The sequence below is a fragment of the Neoarius graeffei genome, chromosome 24, assembly GCF_027579695.1.
Source record: "Neoarius graeffei isolate fNeoGra1 chromosome 24, fNeoGra1.pri, whole genome shotgun sequence".
In the NCBI taxonomy this organism is placed as follows: Eukaryota; Metazoa; Chordata; class Actinopteri; order Siluriformes; family Ariidae; genus Neoarius; species Neoarius graeffei.
The window spans coordinates 47529689-47539537 of record NC_083592.1 but is presented as its reverse complement, the minus strand read 5'-3'; the positions used below and the strand labels follow the sequence as shown (position 1 = coordinate 47539537).

General features: G+C 44.5%; 1 protein-coding gene across 2 annotated transcripts in view; it reads left to right on the top strand.

Moving 5' to 3' along the window:
• The first annotated feature begins 6669 nt into the window (after positions 1-6669).
• Positions 6670-9849, top strand: part of ehmt1a (euchromatic histone-lysine N-methyltransferase 1a) — a 70649-nt gene continuing 67469 nt past the window's right edge. For both annotated transcript variants that reach the window (XM_060907398.1, XM_060907397.1), the window contains exons 1-2: positions 6670-6764; positions 7154-7252. In XM_060907398.1, the coding sequence (XP_060763381.1) occupies positions 7231-7252 (22 nt within the window). In that variant the 5' untranslated portion in view covers positions 6670-6764; positions 7154-7230. The remainder of the gene's footprint in view (positions 6765-7153; positions 7253-9849) is intronic.

The following is a 9849-nucleotide window of genomic DNA, read 5'->3' as shown; positions in this document are numbered from 1 at the left end:
CATTGTAATAAATCTGTTTTGTATGCCTGCTTTGTCTTGAACACATGATGAGTAAGTGTGTCCAAACTTTTGACTGGTACCATACACTGGGCTGGTTTGAGTATTTCAGAAACTGCTGATGTCCTGGGATTTTTCACACACAACAGTTATTGAGGGCAGAAAAATTCCTTGCTGTTGAGGGAGGTCCGAGGAGAATAGCCTGACTGGTTCGAGCTGATAGGAAGGCCACTGTAACTCAAATAACTATTTGTACGACTGTGGTGGGCAGAAAAGCATCTCGGTCCACACAATGCCTCAAACCCTAAGGCAGAGGGACTACAGTAGCATAAGACAACATCAAGTTTCATTCCGGTCAGCCTAGAACAGGAATTTGGACAGTCGATGATTGGCAAAACATCACCTGGTTGTTTTCCAGTCTTCAGCGGTCCAGTTTTGGTAAACCTGTAGCCTAGTTTCGGAGTCTTAGCTGATGGGAATGGAACCCAATGAATTGCACCACATTTTGAACCTTAAGTATACAGGATATTGTTAAAATCCTGGCCAAGTTCATGAAAATAGACTCCGCTTCAGTTATCATATTAATGCACTATGTAGATATACAGTTATTGAAATTAATTTGCAGTTTGTCATCATCTCTATCCACTAGATAGATATATTCCAGAGCTCAAATATACGCAGCCTGAAATGCTTTGCCCTGTGATTTAGAATTAAATAGGAGTTAATAAAAGTTCTATCCTATAATAAATATGAACAACCCATAGACCACTGCTGAGCAGATATTATTTGGGGGTGGACTATTTTCACCACAGCAGTAACAGTGATATTGGTATGAGTGCATCAAGCACAAGTGTTTACAAGGATTTTTTTTTTTTTAATAAATGCCTCAGTATGATTATTTGGTTGAGAAATAGTCCAACAACCAGAAATCTCCAGCAATCAGCAGTACTGTGTTTAGAAGCTGACGCTGAAGGAGAGCTACAGGATGATAATTATGATTATTAATACACACATGGAAAAATATTAGCGTTAGCCTCTCAAATAAGCTTACACTCTGTTTAAAAACCTGGCAACACTGCTGTATCACATACAACCCCGATTCCAAAAAAGCTGAGACAAAGTACAAATTGTAAATAAAAACGGAATGCAATAATTTACAAATCTCAAAAGCTGATATTGTATTCACAATAGAACACAGACAACATATCAAATGTCGAAAGTGAGATTTTGAAATTTCATGCCAAATATTGGCTCATTTGAAATTTCATGACAGCAACACATCTCAAAAAAGTTGGGACAGGGGCAATAAGAGGCTGCAAAAGTTAAAGGTATAAAAAAGGAACAGCTGGAGGACCAAATTGCAACTCATTAGGTCAACTGGCAATAGGTCATTAACATGACTGGGTATAAAAAGAGCATCTTGGAGTGGCAGCGGCTCTCAGAAGTAAAGATGGGAAGAGGATCACCAATCCCCCTAATTCTGCGCCGACAAATAGTGGAGCAATATCAGAAAGGAGTTCGACAGTGTAAAATTGCGAAGAGTTTGAACATATCATCATCATCTACAGTGCATAATATCAAAAGATTCAGAGAATCTGGAAGAATCTCTGTGCGTAAGGGTCAAGGCCGGAAAACCATACTGGGTGCCTGTGATCTTCAGGCCCTTAGACAGCACTGCATCACATACAGGCATGCTTCTGTATTGGGCTCAGGAATATTTCCAGAGAACATTATTTGTGAACACAATTCACCGTGCCATCCACCGTTGCCAGCTAAAACTCTATAGTTCAAAGAAGAAGCCGTATCTAAACATGATCCAGAAGCGCAGACGTCTTCTCTGGGCCAAGGCTCATTTAAAATGGACTGTGGCAAAGTGGAAAACTGTTCTGTGGTCAGACGAATCAAAATTTGAAGTTCTTTATGGAACTGAGGGACGCCGTGTCATTCAGACTAAAGAGGAGAAGGACGACCCAAGTTGTTATCAGCGCTCAGTTCAGAAGCCTGCATCTCTGATGGTATGGGGTTGCGTTAGTGCGTGTGGCATGGGCAGTTTACACATCTGGAAAGACATCATCAATGCTGAAAGGTATATCCAGGTTCTAGAGCAACATATGCTCCCATCCAGACGACGTCTCTTTCAGGGAAGACCTTGCATTTTCCAACATGACAATGCCAAACCACATACTGCATCAATTACAGCATCATGGCTGCGTAGAAGAAGGGTCCGGGTACTGAACTGGCCAGCCTGCAGTCCAGATCTTTCACCCATAGAAAACATTTGGCGCATCATAAAACGGAAGATACAGCAAAAAAGACCGAAGACAGTTGAGCAACTAGAATCCTACATTAGGCAAGAATGGGTTAACATTCCTATCCCTAAACTTGAGCAACTTGTCTCCTCAGTCCCCAGACGTTTACAGACTGTTGTAAAGAGAAAAGGGGATGTCTCACAGTGGTAAACATGGCCTTGTCCCAACTTTTTTGAGATGTGTTGTTGTCATGAAATTTAAAATCACCTAATTTTTCTCTTTAAATGATACATTTTCTCAGTTTAAACATTTGATATGTCATCTATGTTCTATTCTGAATAAAATATGGAATTTTGAAACTTCCACATCATTGCATTCCGTTTTTATTTACAATTTGTACTTTGTCCCAACTTTTTTGGAATCGGGGTTGTACGTTAGCACTTTAGTGTCATTGCTGTTCTGGAAATGCTGTATCATAGCTGCTCAGCTTCTAGTTCTGTTGATGGATAGGTTATAGCCGTGCTGACAAATTATGGTATATATAACAGCAGATGGGCTGCAGTTCATAAAGTAATGTTTAAAAAGTGTGACTATATGAAGCAAAAACAGAGCAAATAAAAAAAAGCTTAGTACAAAACATATCCTGATAATTGCCCAGCCTTTTATATCATTTTATTGATGTTCTGATGCTCAGGGTCGAGGGGCGCTGACAAATTGTATACCGCAGCAGATGAGCTTAGGTCAATAATTGAATACCTGCGAAGTGCAGCGATGCCTTATAATATTCAATCCTGCTGTCTAATGTGATGTTGGCACCTAATCCTAACACAATTCTACTGCTTTGGTTCCTCTCGCCCTCTGAACCTGTATGATCCAGGGTCTTATGTACTTCTTCTTGGAGCTACTGCACTTATGATTCACCTTCTCGTGCTGTGGATGGTCCCACATGCATACTCTACAGAGTTCCACTTTCAAATATACAGTTTATACCAAATACTTACCCGTGCTTCAGTTGATAGTTTCACCTGGATGCTGTAAACTTGTACCTAAGAACTGCTGCAGTCATAAAGACTGTCTTGTGCTTATCTCAGGACTCTTATTGACAAACCAGGTAGTAAACCGACATTGAGGCGTCTCTTTTGGGTGGCTACATTGACCCTTTCTGTACAGCGTGGCACGATATAGTCAAAGAAGTACTTCTGCTGATGTTAACCCAGCACGGGCCCAATTTTGCCAAGGCACACTTTTCTCTGCCAAAATTAAGACAATGTTTAAAAATGGCTGAAGGTCTGTTGGCCCTGATGACCATGTCAGTATTACTGCTATATTTTTGACCCAACAGAATTGGGCCAAGATTGAGATAATGTTGGTGAGGTGCATTTAAAAGTGGTGGAAAGTCTGTGTAACCTGATGATCCAAGGACCCAGCTCTTGCCAACCGGAATGGCTAACGCCGGCCCAGTGAATTTGTTACTTGGCACTATGCTCATACTCAGCATCCACACACTTCGTACTGTTTGATTTTTAGTATACAGTCGGATACTGTAACATCCATCTATTATCTATACCACGTATCTGGGTCATGGGGGAACTGGAGCTAATCCCAGCTGACATTGGGTGAAAGGTGGGATACACCCTGGACAGGTCACCAGGGGCTAACACAGCAAGACAAGCAACCATTCACACCGATTGGCAATTTAGAGTAGCCAGTTTGTAGCCCAATCTGCATGTCTCTGGATTGTGGGAAGGAACAGGAGCACTCGGAGGAAACCCATGCAGACACGGGCAGAACATGCAAACTCCACACAGAAAGGCACCGGTCAACTGGCAGGTTAGAAACCAGAACCTGTTTGCCGTGAGGCAACAGTGCTAACCACTCCACCACCATGCTGCTCATTATTGTATGTAATGAGTTATAATTCCTCTATCCAGTATCATCTCTGAAGAGAATGGTTTCCCTTGTGGATCTGGTTCCTCTCAAGGTTCCTTACTCATGTCATCTCGAGACTCAGGGAGTTTTTCCCCTTGCCATTCTTTCATTTGTGTTTATTTGTATTCATTGTATTCATTACCTCCACCAGCTTTGTAATGTTTTCGCCTTGGTTGGTTTTGTTTGTTTGTCTATCTGTTCTCAATGTAACTCAAAAAGTAGTGAACGGATTTTGATGAAAGGTTCCAGTTTCGAACCTCATGGCCGATGGGGGCCGGGTGCATGCTCTCCCCGTGTCTGTATAGGTTTCAGCCAGGTGCGCTGGTTTCTCCCACAGTCCAAAGACATGCAGATCAGGTAAAATACCCAGCCACTGGGGTTGTACAAAACAGTGCACACTTAGGTGGTGTTTACATTAGACCGTATCAGCGGATCATCAGATTAATGTTTTTTAAAACGATTCGCATGCACACAGCAACGCCAATACACGATTCGCGTGCACACAGCAACGCCAATACACGGATACGCTCGGCTCCGCAGGCATCCTGCGCTCCAAATCACTCCGCCCTGAACAGCGAGTGCCCTCTGGAGGATGCGCACTCTGGCCCTGCGCAGCTCACAGAGCGCGCGAGTGAAGCGCACGAGCAGTGATTCGGGACAAATAGCAGGAGGTGAAAGTCCGCGCCGTTTTTTAGCAGTCGCGTCACATGACCAACATGGCATGACCAACGCCAGCGAATCAGGAAGGTGGATGTCACAGTGACGTTGTCCAATGACGATGTCAGTTAGAGCTCAGCACAGCGTATCCTCGTTCCTCAATGTCTACACAGCACCAGATCAGATATGTAATGGATTGAATACGTGGGCCCTGGCGGATTCAAGTTGTTCCGCCTGTGGAGTCGTTTCCCGGAGTTTTAATGTGAATGGACAGTGCATCCGCGACGAAAACGAGACGGATACGGTCTATTGTAAACACCACCTTAGTGCTGGTCCCAAGCCCAGACAGATTGGGGAGGGCTGTGTCAGGAAGGGAATCCCGTGTAAAACCTATGCCAAATCTAATATGCAAAACAGATCCGCTGTGGCGACCCCTCACAAATGGGAGTAGCCAAAAGAAGAAGAAGAGGATTTTGATGAAATTTTGAGGAAAGGTGGACCATGGGCCAAGGAACAATAGATTAGATTTTGATGCAAATCTGGATATGTCTGTCGATCCAGGATACAGATATGTATGTGGAACCAGGATTTTTCTTTATCTGTTCCCAACATAACTCAAAAAGTAATGAACAGATTTGGATGAAATTTGGTGTACAGCTTTAGTATTATCCTACGTTCAAGTGATTTGATTTGGATGTTGATAATATGTGTCTTGGCGGACGTATGTACTCTAGTGTTTTATCCCCAGCTGGCCGAAAGGCTTGAAGGGGGATGATGTCCGTCCGTCTGTCTGTCTGTCCGGGGAAGGGTACTCACCTTCTGAAATCACGAAACATGACAGGATTCTTTGTTATATGTCGGTAATACGCATATTGCAGTTTCGTTCACTTCAGTCGCATTTTACCAGAGTTATGGCCCTTGATTACCAAACTTGTACTTTGACAATTTCATGAGGGTGTATTAAGCACTTATAGCATAGATATATTTGCCAGTGGGGGATATTGTGCTCTTAGAACACGCTTGTTTTTTATGATTTCAGCTCACCACTACACTCCATCCATCCGTCCATTATCTGTGGTCGCTTATCCTGTACAGGGTCACAGGCAAGCTGGAACCTATCCCAGCTGACTACGGGCGAAAGGCGGGGTACACCCTGGACAAGTCGCCAGGTCATCACAGGGCTGACACATAGACACACACAACCATTCACACTCACATTCACACCTACGCTCAATTTAGAGTCACCAGTTAACCTAACCTGCATGTCTTTGGACTGTGGGGGAAACCGGAGCACCCGGAGGAAACCCACGCGAACACGGGGAGAACATGCAAACTCCGCACAGAAAGGCCCTCGCCGGCCATGGGGCTCGAACCCGGACCTTCTTGCTGTGAGGCGACAGCCCTAACCACTACACCACCGTGCCGCCCCTGGATATAAGTCTACATACTAATATATTATATTTTACAAGTAAAACTGAGAGTGGCACGGTGGTGTAGTGGTTAGCGCTGTCGCCTCACAGCAAGAAGGTCCGGGTTCGAGCCCCGTGGCCGGCGAGGGCCTTTCTGTGCGGAGTTTGCATGTTCTCCCCGTGTCCGCGTGGGTTTCCTCCGGGTGCTCCGGTTTCCCCCACAGTCCAAAGACATGCAGGTTAGGTTAACTGGTGACTCTAAATTGACCGTAGGTGTGAACCCATAGGCTCCAGCTTGCCCGTGACCCTGTAGAACAGGATAAAGCGGCTAGAGATAATGAGATGAGATGAGATGAAAGTGAAGAGGCAGACTGACTGGCAGCTCTGAGGTGATTGAGGAAGCAGCCAGCAGGAGTCGCTCGCGAGTAACAGTCTCCCAGCAGAGGAAGTGAGGCAGCGCTGCCTTTAAACTTTCTTTGTTTTTATCCTTCTTATCAGCATGAAGCTTATTTTCTTTTAACAGGTAGGAACTGTTCGCCAATTTGAAAGTGTCTTGAACACCTCGGGACTCATTTCATGCTTTTAAAACATCCATTCGCTCTCCTGGACCGGAATGTTTTGATGAATGATGTTTTCGCTAACGTTAGCTTTAGCTTAGCTCAACCCCACCGGTGGGTTTACACAGGAAGCTTCTTCATGGTTACACTTTTCTTTTCTTTTGCTAATTATTCTACGCCTGTCAGCATTTCAAACGGTTAAATAGTCTGTTAATCTACCATATTAGTTATTATAAAACATTTAATTGATGAAATTGTGACCAAAAAAGGAGTTAGCTTTAATTTCTTATATATTGTATTGTACTGTATTGTATTGTATTGGATAAGAGCTGACTTTCTGAATGTATGATTCCAGTTGCTTTGCTTCCTCTGGGTGGGCAAACCTGGAAAACTTTGAGCCCATCTCCTCCTTTGAGTGGTCTTCTCAGAGCCATGGCAAAACCCAAAAAACCTTGTAAGTTCAGATAACTTTATTATACATCATAACAGGCACTGATCAGCCAATCATGTTTGCAGCAGCTCAAGAACTTCAGTTAATATTCACAACATGTTTGTTTGTTTGTTTGTTTGTTTGGCCGGCACGGAAGGTTCTGGGTTCGAGCCCAGCAGCCGGCGAGGGCCTTTCTGTGTGGAGTTTGCATGTTCTCCCCGTGTCTGCATGCAGGTGCTCCGGTTAGGGTGACCATTTCCATAACACCAAAAAGGAGGACATTATTTGGATGGGGGGGTCTGGGGTCCTCCCCCAGAAAATTTTGTATTTCTTAGATGCAATTTCCTGCATTCTAATCAATTTTAGGGTGAATAATGGTAAATCCCATCTGATTCATAGCCCTCAAATTTTTATGTAAACCACAGTGGCAAGATTGAGAATGGATTATTTTTATGCAAGTCACTCAAGTTTGGTGAAATCAACATGGCAATTTTGTAGGGTTAAAGATTATGATTGTGGGGAAAAAAGAGTAAGGTCAAAGCAATCTCATCTCATTCATCTCATTATCTCTAGCCGCTTTATCCTGTTCTACAGGGTCGCAGGCAAGCTGGAGCCTATCCCAGCTGACTACGGGCGAAAGGCGGGGTACACCCTGGACAAGTCGCCAGGTCATCACAGGGCTGACACATAGACACAGACAACCATTCACACTCACATTCACACCTACGGTCAATTTAGAGTCACCAGTTAACCTAACCTGCATGTCTTTGGACTGTGGGGGAAACCGGAGCACCCGGAGGAAACCCACGCGGACACGGGGAGAACATGCAAACTCCGCACAGAAAGGCCCTCGCCGGCCACGGGGCTCGAACCCGGACCTTCTTGCTGTGAGGCAACAGCGCTAACCACTACGCCACCGTGCCGCCTGTCAAAGCAGTCATAGTATTTATTATAATTCATGTATTAGCTCTTAATTGGCTAGAACACCATATTTGTATTTATTAAAACCGTTGTGGAGTTAACAAACCACTGAAATTAAACTTAAGGTGCTGAGTACCAAAAAGCACAACATTTGTAGTTTCTCAAAGAACAAATAGGCAACATAACCAGCAACATTATAAAACGTTTTAAAACAGTATATCATGCTTCAGTCTTTGTGTCTTCAGAATTCGTAGGTGTGTGTGTGAGTGAGTGAGAGAGAACAGTCAGACTCTTTGAAGTAGCCAACAAGGCACGCGCCAGGAAGATCATCAAAGGATAGAGCGCAACACGTTCTAGAACGCAACGCCTCGCGGTGCGGAGTTCGCATTGCATGCCAAAAAACATCGAACCATAGACTCTTTATTGTAGATTACTAGTGTGCAGCACAGATCTGCAGTTTCCCTACAAAACGTTATTCTAGAACTCTGCTCTTCCAGTCTGGCAAGTCGATATTCTATAATTCCGCTCATCGTCTCTAAAAGGAGGACAAATGTGCGTCCGGCTTGATGCTGCGCCGGACGCCAGACAAAACATTGAAAAGACGGACGGTCCGGCCTAAAGCCGGACGTCTGGCCACCCTAGCTCCGGTTTCCCCCACAATCCAAAGACATGCAGTTAGGTTAATATGGGGCGGCCTTGGGCTGAGGTGCCCTTGAGCGAGGCACCGAACTCCCAACTGCTCCCGGGCGCTGTTAACATGGCTGCCCACTGCTCTGCGTATGTGTCTGTTCACCGTTTCAGATGGGTTAAATGCAGAGAGGAAATTTCACAAGTGTATGATGAATGAAGTTGTTCTTTCTTTCTTTTCTTTTCAACAAACACCAGAATGAAGAAAAATTACATCTCGGAGACTTTGACCAGACAGGCTTGTCTTGATCTCTTGGGGTTTTAACTCTTTACCCCTTAAAGCAGTCGCTATAGACCCTTCCCACTCACGTGACCTTCGTAAACGCGACCGCCATTTTGGACATGAAGAAATAACGGTTTATGGCACAGACCCTTTCGGTTCTCGCTCATCTAGCTGCTACAATGACTGCTTAGACTGCAACAATAATACCTAACACACATTTAAGTATCCGTCGTAAAGACGTGAAACTCGTCGAGTGACGAGTGTGTTCATTGATAAGCTAACACAATCTAAAAGTAGACATACCATCACACTGCCCTGGCGCTGTGTACAGTTTACCTTCTATGGTTTGTGCACTCACTATTTGCCATTACTTTCTCCAACCCAGTGTTCGAACTATGCCGATATTTTCGGGGGGTCCCTTTTTTTCCCTTGGGGGGGGGGGGTGCGCTTGCGCTTGTCTCAGAGTGCGGATCTCCAAACACACGAGAAGCCTATCTTACGCACGTATCACGCGGACTCCACACCTCCACACACGCATCGCGTCTGAAGTCATAACTCATCAGGGGAAATCGTGTCCGCATTGGCATGTTCAAAAAACAACCTCGCGTCAACGATGATACCACACGCAAGAAAAAAAAAAACAGTCAGGCTACTCAACACATCTGATCCACAGCAGCACCAAAGCATCACTGGAAATCATGTCAACAACCAATCTTCCATTTCAACACGCGTCAACAAACAAATGGCACCACAAACGTGAACGAATCGGTCAGGCTACCGATTCCAAACC